Below are 24,188 nucleotides of genomic sequence, written 5' to 3'. Positions count from 1 at the left end.
ACAAAATCAACAGCCAATGAAGGGCCAATGAAGGGCCCCTTTTCAGGGTGTCAGACCTAGTACCTCGCGGTCCAATTTCCCCGAAGAGAGAGCCAAGGGCCCCTGGGCCACGGCCCCAATGGATAATTTGTCCCTGGCCCAGTGGGGTCAGTAATGGTAGACCTTGATGTGGTTGTTGTCGTCTATAGGCCCAGTGGGGTCAGTAATGGTAGACATTGATGTGGTTGTGTTCGTCTATAGGCCCAGTGGGTCAGTAATGGTAGACCTTGATGTGGTTGTTGTCGTCTATAGGCCCAGTGGGTCAGTAATGGTAGACCTTGATGTGGTCGTGTTCGTCTATAGGCCCAGTGGGTCAGTAATGGTAGACCTTGATGTGGTTGTGTTCGTCTATAGGCCCAGTGGGTCAGTAATGGTAGACCTTGATGTGGTTGTGTGCGTCTATAGGCCCAGTGGGGTCAGTAATGGTAGACCTTGATGTGGTTGTTGTCGTCTATAGGCCCAGTGGGGTCAGTAATGGTAGACCTTGATGTGGTTGTTGTCGTCTATAGGCCCAGTGGGGTCAGTAATGGTAGACCTTGATGTGGTTGTTGTCATCTATAGGCCCAGTGGGTCAGTAATGGTAGACCTTGATGTGGTTGTGTGCGTCTATAGGCCCAGTGGGGTCAGTAATGGTAGACCTTGATGTGGTTGTTGTCGTCTATAGGCCCAGTGGGTCAGTAATGGTAGACATTGATGTGGTTGTGTTCGTCTATAGGCCCAGTGGGTCAGTAATGGTAGACCTTGATGTGGTTGTTGTCGTCTATAGGCCCAGTGGGTCAGTAATGGTAGACCTTGATGTGGTTGTGTTCGTCTATAGGCCCAGTGGGTCAGTAATGGTAGACCTTGATGTGGTTGTTGTCGTCTATAGGCCCAGTGGGTCAGTAATGGTAGACCTTGATGTGGTTGTTGTCGTCTATAGGCCCAGTGGGTCAGTAATGGTAGACCTTGATGTGGTTGTTGTCGTCTATAGGCCCAGTGGGTCAGTAATGGTAGACCTTGATGTGGTTGTTGTCGTCTATAGGCCCAGTGGGTCAGTAATGGTAGACCTTGATGTGGTTGTGTTCGTCTATAGGCCCAGTGGGTCAGTAATGGTAGACCTTGATGTGGTTGTGTTCGTCTATAGGCCCAGTGGGTCAGTAATGGTAGACCTTGATGTGGTTATTGTCGTCCAGGCCCAGTTGGACCAGACCAGGGCTCCGGTAGCGAGTTAGCAGAGGTCTGAGAGGGAGGGAGGTTGAGGAGAATGTTACACACATACAACACTTTGCACTTCCCCGTAGAAACTGCCCTATAGCTTTGACAACATTAATAAAACTTAAGGTTGAAAGGTGAAACTGTAACTTCCATTGCATCACATCGCCCCTGTCAAATGGACCCTTTGACGGGTCATATTCACCCTCTCTCTCTGTGTCTCTGTCTCTCTCTCTCTCTCTGTGTCTCTGTCTCTCTCTCTCTCTGTGTCCGTGTCTCTCTCTGTGTCTCTGTCTCTCCCTCCCTCTCTCTCTGTGTCTCTCCCTCTGTGTCTGTGTCTGTCTCTTTCCCTCTCCCTCTGCCCCCCCCCCCTCTCTCTCTCATAGTGTCTTGGTGTGTCTCTCTCCCTCTCTCATAGTGTCTTGAGAGAGAGAGAGCGAGAGAGAGAGAGAGAGGGGTGTCCCTCCCTCTCTCTCACAGTGTCTTGATGTCTCTCTCTCTCTCTCATAGTGTCCTGGTGTCTCTCTACCAGAAGGATACAGGCTGTTGTCTTTCCTGCGTTTCTCCAGCCACTTCTTGTTGGTGTCGATGAGACCCTGCAGCCTCTGACCGTCCACCTCCGCCGACCTGTGGACACGTGCACGCTCACTGCCATGCACACACACACACACACACACACACACACACACACAGGATCGAAATGGCAACCTAGCATCCGGCCGCTCTACCCCAAATAGAAGGAGAGTCTATGGTGGCGGTAGCCACCATAGACCATAGGGGGGTGGGGGGGGGGGTAAATTACTTTAAACCAGTGACGGTGAGAGTATTTACCTAGCAGGGGAGTATGTAGAGTATGCAGCGCTGCCCCTAGTGGTGCTGGAGGCCACTGGTCCCATTGCGGCCCCTGGTGGACACAGACACAAGTACAGCAAAGGATTCAGTCTGACACTACAGTCACGGCCATTCATTTTTCCCCATAGAGATTTACTAAAATACATCAAATGTTTTAAGCCCTGCGACCCGACTACGGATAAGCGGTTGGAGATGGATGGATGGATGGATGTTTTAAGCCTAGAATCAAGACATCCAGGATCCAGATATGGTGAATACTGACCATGACACCTTTGATTCTGGTGAAAAAATGTATAATCGAATATTTAATTATACTAGACGGCCACCGGCCTACTTGGGAACGATGCAAGTTTCAGTGGAACCAGAAAAGCATGCCCTCCACTGCTACGCCCTATTGGGTTTGGCTGCCCAAGGTTGGAGGTTGGAGGTTGTGGTTACCGGGGAAGATTTGGGCCCAGCGGCTGTTGAGGAGGTCCTCGGAGGAAACGCCGATGGAGGAGGAGTAGAGCGGGTGGCCCCAGGCCGAGGATGGACCCAAGGGGGGCCCGGACAGAGGTCCTGATAGGGGCCCGGACAGGGGTCCTGATAGAGGCCCGGATAAGGGCCCCAAGGAGGAGGTCCCGGGACCCTGCTGGCTCTGAAACATGGAGACAGTGCATGGGGAATGATCACAGTTAAATACCATAAAACCCAAACCAGAATTGAAAACACGTTCTAGTTAAAGGACATATTTTTTACTTCACAAGAAGTTAAGATGGCCGCTTTTACTATGAACTCTGGTTTATTTATCCCTGCATTAACTATACTAAAGTGATTGTGAGAACACACATTCCACAAAAAACAAACAGACCATCCCACTGGCAGTGTTGACAGGTTTTGGAAGAGAAACAAGCAACCATGTCTATGAAAACAAGCCCAAAAGAAGCCTGACTAGGCTTAGTAGGCTATTTTATAAAACAAGGCCAAAGTCACTTATAATTAAGCGGACATGGCAACACTCCGAACGTCTCCTCTCTCTTTTTAAGACAGTGGGAGTGTGGCCGGCTCGCTGCGGAGCCGAGCAGCGCTGAGGAGATTTTAATACAGAGACGACGTAAATGACAGTTATGACACAAGCACTGTATATCACACAAAACCGGACAATTATGTGTCCGGCCAGAGGTTGAGGTGGGAGGAGGACAGGTGGGTCTAAAACCGGACTGTCCGGCGTGAAACCGGACGTCTGGCCACCCTAAACAGGAAACAGTCCCAGTGTGTGCTCCATGTAAATAGGCTCGGCAGTCTGCAGTTGGCTCTGCGTCCAGCAGGTGGCAGCATAATGGCATTTCTATCTCCAGAGAACCGTATTCAGTAACAGAACTCACCCTGTGGGGGGCCAGAGTGTTCAGTAACAGAACTCACCCTGTGGGGGGCCAGAGAACCGTGTTCAGTAACAGAACTCACCCTGCGGGGGGGGGCAGAGAACCGTGTTCAGTAACAGAACTCACCCTGTGGGGGGCCAGAGAACCGTGTTCAGTAACAGAACTCACCCTGTGGGGGGCCAGAGAACCGTGTTCAGTAACAGAACTCACCCTGTAGGGGGCCAGAGAACCGTGTTCAGTAACAGAACTCACCCTGTGGGGGGCCAGAGAACCGTGTTCAGTAACAGAACTCACCCTGTGGGGGGCCAGAGAACCGTGTTCAGTAACAGAACTCACCCTGTGGGGGGGCAGAGAACCGTGTTCAGTAACAGAACTCACCCTGTGGGGGGCCAGAGAACCGTGTTCAGTAACAGAACTCACCCTGTGGGGGGCCAGAGAACCGGGTTCAGTAACAGAACTCACCCTGTGGGGGGCCAGAGAACCGTGTTCAGTAACAGAACTCACCCTGTGGGGGGCCAGAGAACCCAGCGCTCCCAGAACCGTGTTCAGCTGTCCAGAGATCTGCTGCAGAGACTCGGCCAGCTGCTGGACTCTGGCTGGGACGACCGTAGGCTGATGATGATGATGATGACCGCCCCCTGGTGGTGGTAGTGGAAGGACAAACAAATCAGTGTTGATTTGGACAGCAAATTTAGATTTGAGTTTTCAGTCAAAAGTCTCTTGAATTTAATCTATTTTTTTGTCATCTGAAAGGTTTAGCGTTAGTCTAGTGTTAGTCAACTAAATATCACACGATTTGCGTCGCCTCGATGGTAATGGCTGATTTAACACTCTGCATGCTGCACATAGCCGATCTACCAGCTCACAGCGCGTCGCAGCGCAACGTGTCGTGAGTTTGTAGATCTGCTATTTTCAGAGCACCCACGACTAGTGGATCGCTCCACTAGTCGCGCCCTAACATTTTACACTCGTTTTTGTCAATGAAAAAAAGGAAGTCAGCAAACATTTATCGTCATAGTTTTAGTCGACGAAATCAACACTGCAATGAATGCGACACAACTTTGTAGATCGGCTTTTTTTCGTAAAAGTAGACTCAAACTAAAACACTTAAGATGACTAACTAAAATGGAATTTTATTCAAAAGACTATGGCTAAAACAAGGTCAGGATTTTCCGTTAAAATCAAATGTGCGGTGGGGTGCTGCGTCACCTGCGATGTCCGGCGGCTCTGCGCTGCTGCTGAGGTCAGACTCCGTCAGGTCGAACGTCACCTTCCTGTCCGCCGTCAGCCGAGACGCGTCCTCAAACAGCGGCTGGGAAGACAAGAGGACCACGAGACAGAAACCGTCAAGTAGAACCTTCGGCCCGGGATAACGCTCCACGTGTCCCAGACTCTTCTCCCTTCCCAAAAAACCCCTGGACAACGCTCCACGCGTCCCAGACTCTTCTCCCTTCCCAAAAAAACCCTGGACAACGCTCCACACGTCCCAGACTCTTCTCCCTTCCCTAAAACACCCTGGACAACACTCCACACGTCCCAGACTCTTCTCCCTTCCCTAAAACACCCTGGACAACGCTCCACACGTCCCAGACTCTTCTCCCTTCCCTAAAACACCCTGGACAACACTCCACACGTCCCAGACTCTTCTCCCTTCCCAAAAAACCCCTGGACAACGCTCCACACGTCCCAGACTCTTCTCCATTCCCTAAAACACCCTGGACAACACTCCACACGTCCCAGACTCTTCTCCCTTCCCTAAAACACCCTGGACAACGCTCCACGCGTCCTAGACTCTTCTCCCTTCATGACTCCCAAGCTGTGGAACAAACTGTGCGTGCAACCTTGTGCTCTGCTCACCTCCTCGGCTACGGAGCTCTCCAGCTGGTGAAGCTGTTCCTCTTTCCTCCTGAGGAGGGCGCTGCCTCTCTGCACCGTCCTACTCAACTCATCCACATTACTGACCTCCTGGAGGGGAGAGAGAGAGAAAGGCAGAGAGAGAGAGATGGAGGGGAAAAATGCATAATTTCTTAGAGATAATAATCTCAAATTGGGGCTCTTATCATCATACATCATCCTCAATGTTTGATTGTTTACACAAACCCGTAAAGCTGTGCATAGGCCCTCAAAAAACAATCAATAGTCATGTTTCTTGATTCATGAAAAAGGTTATCGATAGAACAATCGCTAAGAAATGAATCGATAGCTGTAGTCTACAACTAGGGCACCGTTTCTCAACATCGAATAGCGCACCTGCTGGAGGTTCCTCATCATTTCCTGGTTGAGCTGGTGGGAGAAGCCGGGGTCCTGGTAGGGGGCGGGGCCAGGGCCCTGGGCTGCCCGCAGCGCTGCCTGTCTCTCCCGCAGCTGCCGGTTCTCCCTCTCCAGGAAGTGACGCGCCCGCTGCGTGGACACGCCCTCCGACCAGATGTACCGCCGCAGACTGAGTGGACACGCCCATATATTTTTATAGAACACTTGCCCTATTGCAATAGTACAGTATCCAAAATCACAGACGATAACAAGTCAAATATAATGATAATACTATAGGGATGTCCCGATCACGTTATTTTTTTGTGCTCTCCGAACCCGATTTTCCGATCACGTGATCAGGACAACTCTAGTTTATCAAGATCAGTGTAAATGGCCCTTTAATCTGTGAGCCCCACCCCACACACACACACACACACACACACACACACACACACACACACACACACACACACGCTCACTTGTCCAGGCTGCTGTGACTGTCCGGCAGAGGGGAGTGGGGCGGTTCTTCCAGGTCGTCTACATGTAGCGGCGACGCGTCTCCTCTGCCAGCAGAGGGCGCTGTGGTCTCCTCCTCGTGGTGGTGGTTGGTCTGTGGTCCGGGCGAGGCCCTGGCTGCCCCGCCTTGTTCCAGCTCGCTGCAATTCACAGTGCAGGCCAGGGGTGTTGGACTAGATTAGGCAGGGGGCCACAACTGTAGAATGATCATGTGTCCGGGGCCGCACACCCACACAGAGAATTTGTGGGTTGTCTTAAATGCATGTTGAGGCTGAAAGCTTGAAATAACCATGGCACACCATCTTTAAAGGAAACTAAGGCTTCGTACCTGACTCTGCGTCCGAGACGCTCGCAGCGATCCAGCAGGAGCTCCACCTTGCTCTCCAATCCCTCCTTGGCCTCTTTCATGCTGCGTGCCTCCTGCCTGGCCGAGTCTCTCTCCTCCCTGGCCCTCTGCGCCTCCTCCCTGGCTCTCTGCGCCTCCTCCCTGGCCCTCTGGGACAGCTCCCTGGCTGCGTCTCTCTCCTCCCTGGCCCTCTGCACCTCCTGCTGCAGCCTGGGGAGAGACTGAACGCACGCATGTGTGTTTTAGACTAGAAATAGTCCCATTTCTTGATTCTGCCTGGCTGGTTTACGTTTAGTAGACGTTAGTGAGCGACGCTAATCAGGGATGCACGGGGCCGACACACCAAAGGTCCGACACACGGAAACAGCGGCCGACATGCGGTGGAACATGCGCTGCTCCCGCGTGCGGTTAGGTGAGGGTTTGAGGTAGGTTGTGGGTCGAATGACAGTCGGACCGATAGGGCTTTTTATGACCATGCATGTATTAATAATACATGCACCACCCCCACCAATAGGGTGACCACATCCAAACTGTTCATTTGAGGGACAGAAGTGTCGCTTGTGTTGGACAAGTGGGACGGGGTTAGCAACTTATTACTTTAAGTTAAATGCCTTGATGTCATATTCGACCATAGATAGGCCTAATTAATATTGCCCCTCATTTTGTTATTAAATCCCTCTGGAGTCTCACATTTTGTTTTAAAAATGTTCTTTATGTGTGTTCGAAGCCTGTCTGACACCTCTGTCTGTCTGTCTGATATGAAAAGGGTTGAAAACCTCTGGACTAGACAGATGGACAGTAGACAGATGGACAGTAGACAGATGGACAGTAGACAGATGGACAGAAGACAGTGGAAGGCCCACCTCTATCCCTCTGTCCGTCTCCTCCTCTTCCTCCGTCAGCTGTTTCCTCTTCCTCTTCAAGTCTGCCGCCTGCCAGAGACCACACGAACCACATTAGTACAGTGGAATGTACAGTAAAGACCACATGAATAATGGACCACCATCATGTTAAGTCAGTCAGTGGATGTGGTCAGACAGTCAGTGGATGTGGTCAGACAGTCAGTGGATGTGTTCAGACAGTCAGTGGATGTGGTCAGACAGTCAGTGGATGTGGTCAGACAGTCAGTGGATGTGTTCAGACAGTCAGTGGATGTGGTCAGACAGTCAGTGGATGTGGTCAGACAGTCAGTGGATGTGGTCAGTCAGTGGATGTGTTGTCAGTAGATGGTCAGTCAGTGGATGTGGTCAGTCGGTGCATGTGTTGTCAGTCAGTGGATGTTGTCAGTCAGTGGATGTGTTCAGTCAGTGGATGTGTTCAGTCAGTGGATGTTGTCAGTCAGTGGATGTGTTCAGTCAGTGGATGTGTTCAGTCAGTGGATGTTGTCAGTCAGTGGATGTGTTCAGTCAGTGGATGTGTTCAGTCAGTGGATGTTGTCAGTCAGTGGATGTGGTCAGTCAGTGCATGTGTTGTCAGTGGATGTGGTCAGTCAGTGGATGTGGTCAGTCAGTAGATGTGTTGTCAGTGGATGTGTTGTCAGTGGATGTGTTGTCAGTGGATGTTGTCAGTCAGTGGATGTGTTCAGTCAGTGGATGTGTTCAGTCAGTGGATGTTGTCAGTCAGTGGATGTGTTCAGTCAGTGGATGTGTTCAGTCAGTGGATGTTGTCAGTCAGTGGATGTGGTCAGTCAGTGCATGTGTTGTCAGTGGATGTGGTCAGTCAGTGGATGTGGTCAGTCAGTGGATGTGTTGTCAGTAGATGGTCAGTCAGTGGATGTGTTGTCAGTGGATGTGTTGTCAGTGGATGTGTTGTCAGTGGATGTGTTGTCAGTGGATGTGTTGTCAGTGGATGTGTTGTCAGTGGATGTGTTGTCAGTGCATGTGGCACAGATCACTAACCTTGGTCTGTAGCAGTTCCTCCTGGGTCTTCAGCTCTTTGGCTTTCAGCTCCAACTGACCTGCCAGCTCCTCAAGCTCCGCCCCCTGCATGGAGATAGTCAACACGTAGGATGGCTTAGCGTTAGCCTCTTATTATCACAGTTAGCACCGTCAACACGTAGGATGGCTTAGCTTTAGCATCTTATGATCACGGTTAGCACCGTCAACACGTAGGATGGCTTAGAGTCTGGGACGTGTGGAGCGTTGTCCAGGGTGTTTTAGGGAAGGGAGAAGAGTCTGGGACGTGTGGAGCGTTGTCCAGGGTGTTTTAGGGAAGGGAGAAGAGTCTGGGACGTGTGGAGCGTTGTCCAGGGTGTTTTAGGGAAGGCTCGGACGTGGTAAGCTAATCTAACGGGGTGTTAAGGGTTGGATCAGGCCTCGGCGGTATGGGGGTGCCAAGCTGTTTGTTACCTTGTAGTCCCGCGTTTTGCTCTGGTTGTCGGCAGTAATCGGAAGAGAATGAAAGGAACAGAAAAGATGGCAGAGATGTGAACAAAACCGATGAACTCGGATGGGGTGAAACTTTTGGGACCACCTTTGTACAACCGCTCAGGCAACCACTAAATGGCTAATAATCTTATTACTGGCATTTGGCCAGAGTTACAAGTTCAGGTCCTTTCTGACGGGGAGAGAGTGACGCAGGCTCCGTCGCTTGGATCAGCGACAGGTCTACTCATGAGGGGCTCATGGGCTTCTGGTGTGTGTGTGTGTGTGTGTGTGTGTGTGTGTGCGTGCTCACCTTGCGTGTGTGTGTTAGCTGTGCCTCTCGTGTCAGGGCGTCCAGCCGCAGTTGCAGTCTCTCCAGGTGTGAGGTGTGTGAGCTCTGGAGACGATCTCTGTCTTCCTGCAATGAGGACGCCAAGCACTCCCTCTCAGCCGTCTCCTGCTCGCGCGCACACACACACACACACACACACACACACACACACACACACACACACACACACACACACACACACACACACACACACACACACACACACACACACACACACACACACACACACACACACACACACACACACACACACACACACACACACACACACACACACACACACACACAGGTTACACTTTTATTCCTTTTTTTAATGGGCAAATTGGCATCATGACAAAGGGGTAAAAATAGAAGTACCTCATCCAGGTGCGTCTCTCTGATGAGGCAGAGCGCCCTCCTGTGGTCGTCTCTCAGCTGTTCCAGCTTCCTGTCGTGGTCTCGCTGCACTTCCTCTCGAACCTCCAGCAGCACGTCTGTCAGCTGTCACACCGTCACATGGTCACATGTTTTAGTGTTCTCCGTTCCCATTGGACGTTAGATTGAAGGAGATGAAAATGCAGGCATACTGTACATGCAAGCATGTGTGTGTGCGTGCGACCGTGCATGCATGGATTTTGTTTTTTTACGGGATCATAAGACACCAAAAACATACATAAACAATATCACATTCACTTCCTGAACACAGAAACTACACAAAAAAACCAACATTTGGTTAAACTTAATACCACCAAAACAGAACTGAAAATACATCAAAACATATGATGTGATGTCCGTTTGTCCCACGCTTTCTCTACGTATTCTTCAAGTGCGAATAATTATCTTATGTTTGATAATCCAAACCAGTCTTTCTGTGTCGCCGAACCATAGCAGATCCAGGTTCACACACCGACCTACTCAACCATCTCTGACGTAGTTCACCATACAAAGGGCAGTACAGTAGAGGTGTCTGTGTGTGTGTGTGTGTGTGTGTGTGTGTGTGTGTGTGTGTGTGTGTGTGTGTGTGTGTGTGTGTGCGCGCTCACCTCTCTCTGGTACTCTATCAGGTGATGTTCAGGTCGTGAACTCTTCAACTCACTCTTCAGGTCAACGCTTCTGACCTTTACATGCGCACAATCACAATCACACACACACACACACACACACACACACACACACACACACACACAATTGTTTGGACCCTGACTACACGGCTATTTAAATTAATTTAATGAATTGCTCAAATCCTTTCTGAATGAATGAATGACCTCCTGCTTGTCCCTCCTCTCTCCCTGTAGTCTCCTCCTCTCCGATTGGACCTCCTGCTCCGGCTCCGTCCTCAGACTCTCAGAGTCCCGCCTCCTCTGGACCTCCAGCCTATCGCGTTCCTCGGCTCGCTCAGAGTCCCGCCTCCTCTGGGCCTCCAGCCTATCGCGTTCATCCACTCGCGCCGCTTCCATGGTGGCGCGCAGCTCCCTGAGCGACGCCTCGCTCTCCTCCCTGTGGACGGACACACACACACACACACACACACACACACACACACACACACACACACACCATGTATCAAACCTCAGTGTGCGCGCACGTATATCGTGTGTGCTACATGCGTGGATGTATATCTGACCTCAGCATGCATGTATGCGTGTGTGCGTGCGCATATATCTGACCTCAGCGTGCACGTCTGTCTCTGGGCGTCTCTCTGGGCGGTGTCTCTCAGCTCCTGCAGTCTCCTCTCCGCCTCCAGCTCCAGCCTGTCCTCCTCCTCCGTCCTCTGGCTCTGAAGACTCTGACGCAGCGACCTGCACCACCATTTACATCCAGAGAACAGAGAGAGAGAGCTTAGTGGAAATTAAAGCACGGCCCGCCAAAGCATTGCAAGGACAGTTAACAGTTTAAGGGCCCCAGACGGAGACCTCCGTCCTGTTAATTAGTATGACCTGATGCCCAAGACGGAGATTGATTAACAAGACGGAGATTAATGATATCAAAACCGTCCGCATTTTTAGCTACAGAAGACACACCACCCTCCTCAAAACACTGTTTTTAGCTGCAGAAGACACACCACCCTCCTCAAAACACTGTTTTTAGCTGCAGAAGACACACCACCCTCCTCAAAACACTGTTTTTAGCTGCAGAAGACACACCACCCTCCTCAAAACACTGTTTTTAGCTACAGAAGACACACCACCCTCCTCAAAACACTGTTTTTAGCTACAGAAGACACACCACCCTCCTCAAAACACTGTTTTTAGCTGCAGAAGACACACCACCCTCCTCAGAACACTGTTTTTAGCTGCAGAAGACACACCACCCTCCTCAGAACACTGTTTTTAGCTGCAGAAGACACACCACCCTCCTCAAAACACTGTTTTTAGCTGCAGAAGACACACCACCCTCCTCAAAACACTGTTTTTAGCTGCAGAAGACACACCACCCTCCTCAAAACACTGTTTTTAGCTGCAGAAGACACACCACCCTCCTCAGAACACTGTTTTTAGCTGCAGAAGACACACCACCCTCCTCAGAACACTGTTTTTAGCTGCAGAAGACACACCATTAGACGTAACATTAGAGAACATTAGACGGAACATTAGAGAACATTAGAGAACAAACGTATGCACTCTGCGTTTTTCCACACCACTGACAGACACACACCTGAGTCGCTCCTCACTCTCCTCCCTAAGCCTCGTCTCCTCCTCCTCCTCCGCTCTCCTCAGCTCCTCGCTCAGGAGACACATCCTCTTCTTCCTCCTCTCCTCCTTCTCCTCCTCCTCCTCCTCCTCTCTCTCCCTCCTCTGTCGTTCACTCTCCTCTCTCCTCCTCATCCTCCTCTTCTCCTCTCCTTCCTTCCTTCTCCTCTCCTCCTCCTCTTCCTCCCGGTCTCTACTCCGACTCGGCGGCTCCTGGAAAGGCTTCATGGGGGTGGGATATAAAAACACACACACACACACACACACACACACACACACAAACAAACACACACACACACGATTGTTTGGACCCTGACTACACGGCTATTTAAATGAATTAATTGAAACAAAAATGAATTGATTGATATTACAAATTATTTTCACTGCTTATGCGGTAACGAAAGTATTTCCATTCAATTGTGTCAAGAGCGTCCGGTGCAACGCGTTCGCATTATGTTGATTACAATACTGTACATGCTGCGTGAGCAACCTGATAATAGTTCAGCAATGATAGTAATCACTGCTATAGTATAGAAAGCAGTGGTTCCCAAACTTTTTTAACCCGTGACCCAAAACAGAAATTAGACATTGTCCCGGGAAAATAGCCACATTTACAAGCTCAGCTTGTAAAAACGGCTATTTTCACTACTTCTTACATATTTGTTCTAATTTATGGAATTTCTTATTATGGATTTTTCTTTTGTTTCTTCATGAAGTTATTGAAAAAAAACCCATAGAATTTTGGTTGCATTCATAACAAGTTTGGCCGTGGGGCTAAGTGTCCCATTGGCCGTGGGGCTTAGTGTCCCATTGGCCGTGGGGCTAAGTGTCCCATTGGCCGTGGGGCTTAGTGTCCCATTGGCAGAAGGGTGAAATCAGCCGTCATCGGCTTCTACCAGAAATATCCCATTGGCCGTATAGGGCTAGTCTCCCATTGGCTTAGAGGTCAAGACGCCAGCCAATCATAAAGATCTCTCCACTGCATCGCTACTAGACCACGTGACAGCTCTGCAAGCTGATAAAACGTGTTGTCAAACTGTGCCAGGGGCCTCGTGTACCTTCTGGACCCGCGACAAGGGGCCCTCGGAGGAGCCTTCCAGCTGGAGGGGCCCTTGGCCCTGGCCGCGGGGCCCCCGGGACGTCTCGGGCCTCTGCAGGGCCAGGGAGGCGCTGAGGCCCTCGGCCTTGGGTCGCACGCCCACCTCTCTCTCCGAGTGGGAGGGGCTGCTGCAGAGGGAGGGGGAGGGGCTCGACTGGTGCAGGATGAGCCTGTCCACCACCTTGGGCGCCGTCGGGCGGTCGAGCCTCACGTGCATGCGCCTGGAGAGAGAGAGAGAGAGACATACAGAGCGTGGGATTGGTTTCCATTAGGGATGGGATGATAATCGTTATCGTTTATCGTGATAAAAAAAACACCCACAATAATGGCATCGCAGAGATTTCAATTCATGGTGAAATTCTCCTCCGTCATATGCTAGAGGACACATTTGCTTTTGTTGAGCTACAAATTCAGTTTGTCAACCATCTGATTGGTCCCGGCCTGGCTTGTCCCGCCCCGGTTCCACCTTGTTTATGTTGAATTAGAATTTTGGAAAGAAAATTAAACAAACATGATATGCCCAGTCACCATGCTGCACCTGCGATGTTCCTTTTTACTGACACAAAATTTAAAATAACAATTGAATGCACCGAATATCAATACGAAGCAACTGAAAAAACACCGCATTTCAATGGTAGGTCAAGGATCCCAAAGATGATGTGTATTTGGCCGCAGATATTTTGAGAAGCAAAGAAAAGAAAAGTGAGCGACACCCACAGCCGCAACACTAGAGGGAGCGTAAACAATGAGCTGGTGCCGCCCACTTATAAAACAATTATATGGGTAAATTCACCTTCCGCAGCACTGCTATCCAGGTGTGGAATGCCCTGCACCCTTCCCTTAAAACAAGCAAATCACTGACTAAAATTTCACCTGTCAGCAGGTCAGAGGGAGAGGAGGTGATCGACTGCTGTTTTAGATTATTGTTCATGACTGTATGTGTGCGAGTGCATCATGGGACCCGAATGGAAACAAGACCGCAAGGTCTTTCTTCAGGAAATCGTTTTGGACCAAAATGCCTGACTGTACCTTGTGCTGTTTGCATTTTTATATTGTCTAATAAAATATTCAATCAATCAATAAAAATAAAAGATGAGCAAAAAAATGTTCGCTGTGAAAGAATATTATATCTACAAGCAGATCTACAAGCTTGTACCACGGCACTTTTAATTTACTCTGGCAGTAACGTGCATTCAAAGTTCTTTAAATAAAAGGTGCTATAATGTGTCAAATACATTTGATTTGGATGAATGCACTAAGGGTGGAAAAAAATCGATTCACACAAATCACGATTTTTAATGCCACATTTATTTTTTGTCAGAAAGACCGACTGCTGTGAACTGGCTGCATTGAAGCGTATGATGCAGCGTTGCGATGCACACACAGGTCCGACATGTGGAAACATCGGTCAGACATGCTGTCGAAAATGCGCTGCTCCCGCATGCGGTTAGGGTGAGGCGAGGGTTTGAGGTAGGTTGTCGGTCTAATGACATTCGGACCGATAGTATGTCGAAAACCTTGTTTTCTGTTGTTTATAATCGTTTTTAAATGTTATAGTATAAAAAAATCACACCCGTGTGAACTGAGTGGTGCAACTCCCCTCTCTCTCTCCCCCCCACCTCCTCTCTCTCTCTCTCTCATTAGCAGGCAACAGTGCAGCACTATCTCTCTCTGTTTCTGGCACAACAGCACCCCTACTGGTACTCATAGTCATACTGGTGCTCATAGTCACATAGGTGAACACATAGGTGAACACTGACATTGCTGTTCCTTGGAGTGGTTGCACCACTCAAAAAGCTAAGTAGCTTGGGGGATTTCTTTTTTGTTGTTGCAAAAAGTCATAATCGAATCGCAACAATCGCAATATAATTAAGAATCGCAATATAAATCAAATAGGCAGCCTAGGTATGGAGATCTTATGTAATCGGGAGGTTAAATGAATCGTCCCACCCCTACTGACCTCTCAGCAGCCTCAGCCCTCCTCTTCCGCTCCTCCTCCTCCTCCTGCTTGGTGGCCTCCTTCTCCTTCTCCTTCTCCTCCTCTTCCTCTTGCTCCTCCTCCTCTTCCTCCCCCTCCAGAGGGCTGACAGCAGGAGACAGCTCCTTCAGGAGGTCCAGGACATTCTTCTCAGACCTCCTGGAGAGCACGCCAGACTGCAGAACAATGCACACCACAGCAGTTTGTGCACTGAATGTCAGCTGGGGTGATACATCATGCCTTAGGAATGACCGTGAATGACCAGTGTGTCTTTTTTTTGGTTTTGTATTGTGCAGCTCTGGTCCTCGTCTCCAAGACAAATGTCTCCCCGGAGACCAAATACGTTAGCCTTGAACAGTCACCTGATAACCGATATGCAACCAATAGTGATTTTGTTTTTTAGCTGGAATGAAAATGGGCCTGTTTCTGTGTGGACTGTGCAAAGAATTTTAATCAATTATAAATATAATGTAAAAGGTACAGTGACAGTAGTGCATACAGCTGATATATCGGTCAGGCACTAATTGAGAGCGGACATTTCCTATATTCTCAAGGCAGAAATTCAAGAATGTGTAGAACCAAGTTGCACAGGATTCAATCTATCTATCTATCTATCTATCTATCTATCCATGTCAACATGGCTGGACGAGGTAACTACACCTCAAAAGCCAAAGTTCCAATACCCCAAAATCTCAGCCACTCACTCACTCCAGCATGGCAGTGTTACGGTCAAATTGGTGACCATCTTGTGGACTTCACACATAACGTACACAGAGGTCTTTAAATGCGTGGGCCTAAATACCGCTAGGCTGAACTCTGCTAATGAACAAACCGCAATGATTTACTGTACTTACTTCGGACACTGACGTTATGCGATTGTCTACAGTACGATTGTCACATATTTCAGCAGGTCCACCATGCTGGAGTGACTGAGTGTGAGTGAGCGAGATTTGGGGGCATTGGAATGTAGCTATAAACTACCGCAGGGTAGTAAACTCGATAAACTACCGCGGGGTAGTAAACTCTATAAACTACCGCGGGGTAGTAAACTCTATAAACTACCGCGGGGTAGTAAACTCTATAAACTACCGCGGGGTAGTAAACTCTATAAACTACCGCGGGGAGGAACGTGAAGACTTCACAGGCGTACTGTACCTTCACATCCTCTATGGAAGACAGCGACGCCTCCACGTGCTCGCTGGCCTCGGACTCCTGCACAGACGCACGAGAAAACATGAATTATTATGTATATATTACACAGTGACTAACTTTTAATAATTCAACGTATAACGCTAACTTTACTTCTTATCACACGTTCAGTGGCAGGGGAGCAACAACACTGATGTGCATGAACGCTGGTCACAAACACAGCATAGCAGACAGTCTGAAGCTAGCTGCGCTGGTCGTTATGAAGCATGACTGCACCACGTCACACACAGAGCAGACAGTCTGAAGCTAGCTGCGCTGGTCGTTATGAAGCATGACTGCACTACGTCACACAGAGCAGACAGTCTGCAGCTAGCTGCGCTGGTTGTTATGAAGCATGACTGCACTACGTAACACACAGAGCAGACAGTCTGCAGCTAGCTGAGCTGGTCGTTATGAAGCATGACTGCACTACGTAACACACAGAGCAGACAGTCTGCAGCTAGCTGAGCTGGTCGTTATGAAGCATGACTGCACTACGTAACACACAGAGCAGACAGTCTGCAGCTAGCTGCGTTGGTCGTTTTGAAGCATGACTGCACTACGTAACACACAGAGCAGACAGTCTGCAGCTAGCTGCGCTGGTCGTTATGAAGCATGACTGCACTACGTCACACAGAGCAGACAGTCTGCAGCTAGCTGCGCTGGTCGTTATGAAGCATGACGGCACTACGTCACACAGAGCAGACAGTCTGCAGCCAGCTGCGCTGGTCGTTATGAAGCATGACTGCACCACGTCACATACAGAGCAGACAGTGTGCAACTACCCTTTTTCACTGACGAAAACTAAAACTAAATGAAAACTAAGCTATGATGACTAAAACTAAATATATTGACAATTGTCAATAAACACTAGAAGAGATCCAGTATACGTAATTTTACACTTTTCAGCAAGTGTAAAATCACTGGAAAGGAGGGGTGGTACATGCGTGAGGAGGATGAAGATGATTATGAGGATGAGGATGGGAGGGGAGGGGAGCACAAACCAATCAGCATGAGCAGCAGCAGCACAACCAAGCGGAAGCGGAGCCAGAGCCCTACCTCTGCCGGGGGGCAGGTGGTCGTAGTTGGTGGGGGGCATGATGTCGTTTGGGGCCGTCTCTTCTTCTTGGTCACGTCTAGGGCAGCGGGAGGAGGAGGAGGAGGAGTTTGGGTGTCGAACCTCTCGACCACATCCTCCCCCTCCTCGCTTTCCGAAGACGTTCGGACTCTCCGGACCACAGAGTGGCTCCTCCCGTAAGCCTCCTCCTGCTCCTCTTCATCGATATCCTCCTCCTCCTCTTCCTCCTCGGTCGGGAACTTCTGGCTCAGGGAGCACCTCTCCAGCACCTCCTCCTCCTCCTCTTCTGCAGCAGCAACCACGACTTTCTGACTTTCCTCAGTGTCTCTCTCGTCCGTGACTCCTTCGACGACCTCTTCGCTCTGCTCCTGCTCCTCCTCCTCCTCTTCCCTCACTCCTTCTCCTCCTTCTCCGTCGCTCCCTTCCCCGCCGCGCTCCATCACTCCGTCGTCGACCCCTGTGCCGTCGTTTTCCGCACGGCGCCTCCTCTCCACCAGCCCTTTACTTGCGTCGACCTCCTCCTCCTCCTCCTCCTCCTCCTCCTCCTCTCCTCCCTGGTCCTCGCACTCCTCCTCTATCTCCTCCTCTATCTCCGGGTCTTCGGCCTGCCCCTCCTCTCCCTTCCCCCCGACGCCGCCCCAGCAACGCGCCTCCTTTCTTTTAGCGTCTCCCTCCTCCCCGTCGCTCACTTCTCCTTCCTCCTCCCTGTCGTTTCTCTGTTTCTCCTCTTCGTTCACTTCTTCTTCTTCTTCCTCCTCCTCGTGTTCCTCGCCTCCTTTCTCCTCCCCCGGTTCTTCGCCTCCTCCTACTCCTCCTTCGTCCTCTCCCGCCTCACTCTCCCCTCCCTCTCTGTCCCTCTCCTCCTCCTCCTCTCTTGTCACCACCCACCCTGTGTCGTCCACAGCCTCCACCCCCTCCTCCTCCTCCTCCGGCCCCACGGCTCCTCCCCTCCCCGTCGCAGTTTGTCTCCCCCCGCTGGCGGCAAGGGGAGACAGCATGAGGCGCGCCGGGGGTGGGAGGCCTCCGTGGAGAGCAGTGCCGCTCTCCTCCTCCTCCTCCTTTGGGTTGGGGGGGGGGGGGGGGGGGGGGGGGCATGTGCAACGTAGGCGAAGAGAAGAAGAGAAGAGAAGAGAAGAGAGAGGAAGGGGTGAGAAGAGAGAGGGAGGAAAGTAAAGAGTGTGATATGGACAAAGAGGTGGAGGTGGAGGTGGACGGATGGCATGCGGATGGAGAAAGAAAGAGAGAAACAAGTTCACACTTTGGTAGGGAATTACGGTAGTTAGTTAGTTGTTAAATGACACATACTGGATACACAACACACACACACAAGGATCAGATTAGTGTAGCGAAGAGCACGCTGGGAGTTCATAGATTTGCCATCTTCACAATGATGGATGACCACTAGTGTAGTTTTTTTTCACAAAACAACAACAGAGCGACGGTACCTTCGGTAAAAAGAATAACGGATCTCCAAGCGTGGCGTACCTGGTGAGACGGAGGCTCTCCGGACAGGTTGAGGTCTTGCAGCTCTGGTTCGGTCCTCTCCTCCAGCTGAGCTGCGGCGCTGGCGTCACTGTCCTGCATCCACGGGGGAAAACAAAGCCCAAATGAGGCCTAGTTTATAGGGCTGTAAAGGTCTCCACACACCAAGCACGAATTCGGATTTGTAAGTGGCGTTTCTCCATCGTTTTTCCGAAAAACGCGGCCGGTGTGCAACCACCTTAACGATACGGTAACTGGCACTGCATCTAAACATCAATTTTAATTTCAATGATCGAAGCATATCGATCTGTAACCGGCAAAATATCGTATAATTTTACTTCGTATCGTATTGTTTTGCAAGTAAAAAACTAGAAATGCACCAGGCAGGCAAGCAGGCAGACAGACAGACAGATTTGCGCCTCGACAATCGAGCGCAAATATTTGCGCTCGATTTCGTAGACCTGGCCACTAGAAATGCACCAGGCAGGCAGACAGACAGACAGGCAGACAGACCTCATACTGCAGACCTCCACCCAACACGTCCAGGTCCAGATGGAGGTTCTTCAGAAGTCTGGCTGACCCACGACCACTCAGCTGAGAGAGAGAGATTCGACATTATAGCGTAGTCCGTGTGTGTGTGTGTGTGTGTGTGTGTGATCGTCCGATCAGCGGGCGGTCCCCCTCCCTTGCATCGACTGATTACCTCGTTTAGCGACAGCTTGTCTTCATCGTCCTCGTCATCATCATCCTCGTCCAAGCCGGGCAGAGAGAGAGACACCTTCTCCTCCTGTCTGCTGCCCAGGACACTGGAGCTGCGGAGGGCCTGAGAGACAGACAGGCAGGCAGGCAGACAGACAGGCAGACAGGCAGGCAGGCAGGCAGGCAGGAAAGGGGGAGGAGGAGAAAGGAGGTCAAGACGAGAGTGTAATTTGAATGGAAGTGATGGCACAAATACAATAATGAACAGACAAAGTTTAAAATGCCTCATTTGACCTTCTAGTGCTCTTACCCCCAGAGAGGAGGAGGTCTTGAGGGGCTCCAGCGCCCCAGCGCTGCCCAGGGACCCCCTGAGAGCCGGGATGGGTCCAGAGAGAGGACCTCCGGGACCGTCCAGACCTCTGAGAGGAGCCAGGCTGCCCAGAGGCGACGGCAGGGAGCCCAGGATCGAACCCAAGCCCTGAAGAGAAGAAGGTTGCAGGACATGGAATCAGAATTACCCAATATAATTTGGTATATTTGTAATTTGGTATATCTATCTTTTATTCGAACTCGTAGCGACTGGCGAGACAAAAAACAAACAGGGGGGACCAAAAAAAAGCGATGCAGAGTTTTTATTTATTTTCACCTGGTCTAAACCACGCCTACGGGCGATTTAGCAACACAGACCAGGCTTTCCTCCGAGGTGGAGGAAGCCTGTTGACATAGTAGTACGGCAGGCGGGGTGTGGAGTAGGGATGGGTCCGATTAATCGATAATCGTTAATAGGACCCGAAATCATATAATAATCGTTTTCTTTTGTTTTTTTAATGAAAATCTGTTGGAAAGGCAATATTGTCATCCAAACAGGACAGGGCTATAGGCCTACCAAAGTGTGCCTGGGATGTGTCTGTGTAGCTGGATGACTGAGAGGAGTGTGAGTGACTGAGTGTGTGACTCCAATCAAGATACAGGTTTGGAGGATTTAGCCGTTCACCTAATCAGGCCTAGGCTGGGGTTGCTATGGTGATCAATTGGCTAGTAACCAAATGGACCCTTATTAACTCTCAAGAGTTACAATTATTGTTAATCATCTACATCAGGGGTCCCCCCCAAGTTTTCCTTGGGGGGGGGAGATTTTTTTATTTGTAGGGTTCATTAACAAACAAAAAAAATCTTAATAATTAAAAAATATATATATAATATAAACATTATACAAATCGATTTTCATTTTGGACACATTCCTAGTGTTTATTATTACATCAAAACACCAACATTAAGTATATGAGATACTTTACCTTCAAGGTGTCTTTCTTCTTCTTCTCCTTCTTCTCTTTCTTCTTCTTCTTCTCCTTGTCCTTCTTGCCTGCGGCGCCCCCGGTGGTGGTGGTGATGGCGGTGGAGCCGCCGGGCCCCACCGTGGCGGCGCTGCGCTCACGCTCTGTGGCCACCAGGCGGCGGTAGTGCTCGTCACACGGGTGGTCCCAGGTGGACTGGGCCGTGGCGAAGTTGAAGTAGTACACGTCCCCCGTCACGTCCTGACTGTGGGGGGAGGAGGGGAGGGGGGAGGAGGAGGAGGTGGGGGTCACTTCAACGACTCACATAACATAGACGGATGGGTGGATGGATGGATGGAGACATGTCACTATCGGTACGGCTTTAACCAAATTTAGACCAAATTCAAAAAATGCCTTAATCTAAATCATGACAGTTTTCTGAAAAAACCCATGTTTCTATAGATCAGTGGTTCTCAAACTATATTTGGCCACCGACCCCCCATCTGAAAATATGTTGTTTCCAGGGCTGATTCCACCCAACGCCTCACTACACTCACCAGGGCTTCCACTCACGAGGCAGCGGGGCAACGATGCCCTCCCTGGCCAGCCACAGGAGCTCGGGCTCCCCATCTGGATCAATGCCAATCTCTCTGGCATACTCCTGGATCTCTGAGAGAGAGACAAAGACAGGGAGAGAGTGAGAGAGGCCGGGGGGTGGAGAGAGAGAGAGAGAGAGCGAGCTGCTTTGTTAAAACTGTTAAATGCCCGATACAAAATTGTAATGCAGATGAGACTATAGAGCATCTGCTAGTAGACTGCCAGAGGTCTAGAGAGGTTTGGGGGGAAATGTCACAAATTGGTTTTAATATTAATGTCACGTATAATGCAGTCATGTATGGAGTTTGTATTGAAAAAAAATGTCTGCCATGGAGAACACATTTTATTTGCACTGTAGTTAACAAAATATGGAACATCAGAAGTGGTCATCTCAGGAGAGGTTGTATTTAAACAAATACAAACTGAACTGAAATGACAGAGAACTCTTGACTCCAAAAAAATAAACTGACACCATGGCACTGAACATTGTAAAAAGAAAATTTGAAATGTAATATATGTATACATTGTAAAACCCTGAATAATTCTCAATAAAGTTTATAGAAAAAGTGAGAGAGAGAGAGAGAGAGAGAATTAGAAGGACAATATCAGTCACCAGAACAAAGGACGGCTGTTTTCGATGATCAAAAATAATCAACAATCAAAGAAATATATATGTCAATTATCCAATTACTGAATCGAGCAACTTAAAAACGGGTGTTCCCAAAAGCCTGAGTAGACGATGAGAACGAGATGACCCACGTTTGTTCTGAACACCTACCTTGTTCCGAGGGGATATAGCTCTCATCATAGTCCTCTTCTAGAATGAGCTGGTCTCCTATGAGAGCAGCTGCAGTCATTCTGGATTCAGCTGTATGGATGGAGACAGAGACGCAATGATGACACAGTCAGTGTGTACTGTATGTGAGCCGGTCTCTATGGAGACAGTAGAGTGGCCGGATGGGATCCGCGAGGGTCCCGGGTTCCATCCGGATCCAATGTAATGCACAATGTAAAACGCTTTGGATAAAAGTGCTATAATAAATATATAGTAATAAAACTATTCACTATCACACACACACACACACACGAATGTACAATTTTATGTCATAATTAAAAACAAGGAAAAAACGTTAAGTAGAATTGTCTGAATTCTAAAGAATTAGAGCTACACATTTGTGCATGCAGGGCTTTTTCTTCTCGTGTAATAGGGCAAACCGGCAAACCATCCTCTAATTAAGTCTCCCCACCTCTCTCTCTCTCTCTCTGATGCCGTGGATATATATACACGGCTTGGGGCGAGCCATTGGATATCTCGCCCCATGTTTATTTCATGTTTATTTTACCTTATTTATCATATTAGAACATTTAGAATCAATGTTGACCCAAGACTCTGAGAGTGTAACAGATGGAACCAAATGGACCCTTACAGGTCTGTAACTCTCAAATGGACCCTTACACTCTCAGAGTTGTTATTTTTAATCAAATGGGGGTCCGTGGCCAGTCAAACTGGGGTCCTTAATTTAAATTTAAATTATTATATTTGTCTACACTGTAAGAGAGTGGAACCAAATGGACTCGCATTTCGTCCATTTGTAACACTGTCAGAGTTACAATTATATACCATACCACCAGCGTGAATGACAGGACGGACAGCTGTTGCATGTTCTGTCCATCTTAAAAAGGTAGTGACACACACACACACACACACACACACGTTGCTTGACATGGTAAAAGGAAAGGAAAGGTACTATGTTTACCCAGGGTAACTGGACTAAGCTCAAGAACTTGTTTACATGCAGCCAGGTCTAGCGGCTCTATAGCCAGTCAGACTATAAACAGATTAAGTCTAGAGATGTTTAACTTGGTAGGTTCACGTCACGTCACGTCACGTGTGTGTGTGTGTGTGTGTGTGTGTGTGTGTGTGTGTGTGTGTGTGTGTGTGTGTGTGTGTGTGTGTGTGTGAGTGTGTGTACTGTAAAGTAAAGCCTAACAAACAATACGGTTCAGAAAAGGATTTTTTTTAACTAACTAACACATCAAATCGATTTGTAAATCATTCTAACAGTCAAAGTTATGCTAGTTGTTGTATTTAGCATCTCAGCTTTAGCACAGTAGCCCCTCTTCTCTTGTTCTGTTTAGCTGTCAAAGCTAATGTTAACAACAGTTAAACAATACGTTGTGTTGTTTACTTACCAAGATGATAGAAGTGTTGTGACGAGCCTGGGCGTCAGAACGGCTCAGTAAGTGTTTAAATCCATCATGTTGAAGCAGACATACCGGTAGAAGGATTAGCAAGCACCACTATCAACATGTTAGCATCATAATGCTACCACTAGCAACAACACATCACCAAGGACGCTTCACCACGGTTGCCAGATTGTGTGAGAGAAATAAGCAATTCGGTCTATGAATACAAGCCCCAAAGAAGCGACTATAGTAGGCTACTCATACTTGGAGAATGCAAATAACATGCATTTTAAAACATCTTTTAATATTTAATATCATATTGTCTATGTCCCTCAAAGTTATTTCTAATGGTTTGAGCCTCAATCACTCACAGTCACAGAATTCAATGGTGCACCGCAAGTACGGCGTGACATGGTGGATGCTGTGTAAAGTCGAACTCTGATTGGCTGAGCCAAATGACAGTTCATCCATCCATCCATAATCCATGATATCCATAACCATAATATTGTGTACAGTATCAATAATCATTGATATAGTATAGTGTTTGTACAGTAAGTGTTAAAAAGCTCAAATGGGTCTGAGGCTAAATCTCATGGTGGTCCGTGGCTCAAATGGGTCTGAGAGGCTAAATTTCATAAAATGTTACTGAACAAACACTCTATAGCAA

At 49.0% G+C, this 24,188-nt stretch overlaps 1 protein-coding gene across 2 annotated transcripts; it reads right to left on the bottom strand.

Moving 5' to 3' along the window:
- Positions 1–1,014: 1,014 nt before the first annotated feature.
- Positions 1,015–23,652, bottom strand: cep164 (centrosomal protein 164). 2 transcript variants are annotated; one of them, XM_080771893.1, is made up of 29 exons: positions 23,528–23,652; positions 22,113–22,202; positions 21,295–21,406; positions 20,759–21,002; positions 19,774–19,941; positions 19,468–19,587; positions 19,278–19,358; positions 18,768–18,860; positions 16,172–16,228; positions 14,999–15,192; positions 12,998–13,259; positions 11,905–12,161; positions 10,917–11,048; positions 10,515–10,746; positions 10,293–10,367; positions 9,628–9,750; positions 9,232–9,375; positions 8,454–8,537; positions 7,419–7,487; positions 6,538–6,776; positions 6,173–6,349; positions 5,694–5,883; positions 5,301–5,408; positions 4,653–4,755; positions 3,906–4,081; positions 2,521–2,719; positions 2,062–2,134; positions 1,771–1,878; positions 1,015–1,257 (listed from the first exon to the last, which is right to left on the bottom strand). In XM_080771893.1, the coding sequence occupies exons 2-29, from the start codon at positions 22,189–22,191 to the stop codon at positions 1,173–1,175; spliced, it is 3,984 nt and encodes a 1,327-aa protein (XP_080628019.1). In that variant the 5' UTR covers positions 22,192–22,202; positions 23,528–23,652; the 3' UTR covers positions 1,015–1,172. The 2 variants fall into 2 exon arrangements, with proteins under 2 accessions (XP_080628019.1, XP_080628020.1); XM_080771894.1 differs by having other exon boundaries at positions 3,948–4,081.
- Between the last annotated feature and the right edge of the window lie 536 nt (positions 23,653–24,188).

This window comes from Protomyctophum bolini, assembly GCF_963924005.1.
Source record: "Protomyctophum bolini genome assembly, chromosome: 9".
NCBI lineage: Eukaryota > Metazoa > Chordata > Actinopteri > Myctophiformes > Myctophidae > Protomyctophum > Protomyctophum bolini.
Note: the sequence above shows the minus strand (reverse complement) of the source record. Positions and strands in the feature narration are given on the sequence as shown.

Bases quoted from the DNA above. Each gene is read 5' to 3' on its own strand.
- cep164 (XM_080771893.1), bottom strand. From the start codon at position 22,191: ATGACTGCAGCTGCTCTCATAGGAGACCAGCTCATTCTAGAAGAGGAC. The intron at 19,588-19,773 runs GTAAGAGCACTA...TCTGTCTCTCAG, and splicing joins AGACCTCCTCCTCTCTGGGG to GCCCTCCGCAGCTCCAGTGT. The intron at 12,162-12,997 runs GTACACGAGGCC...ACCCCCATGAAG, and splicing joins CCTTGTCGCGGGTCCAGAAG to CCTTTCCAGGAGCCGCCGAG.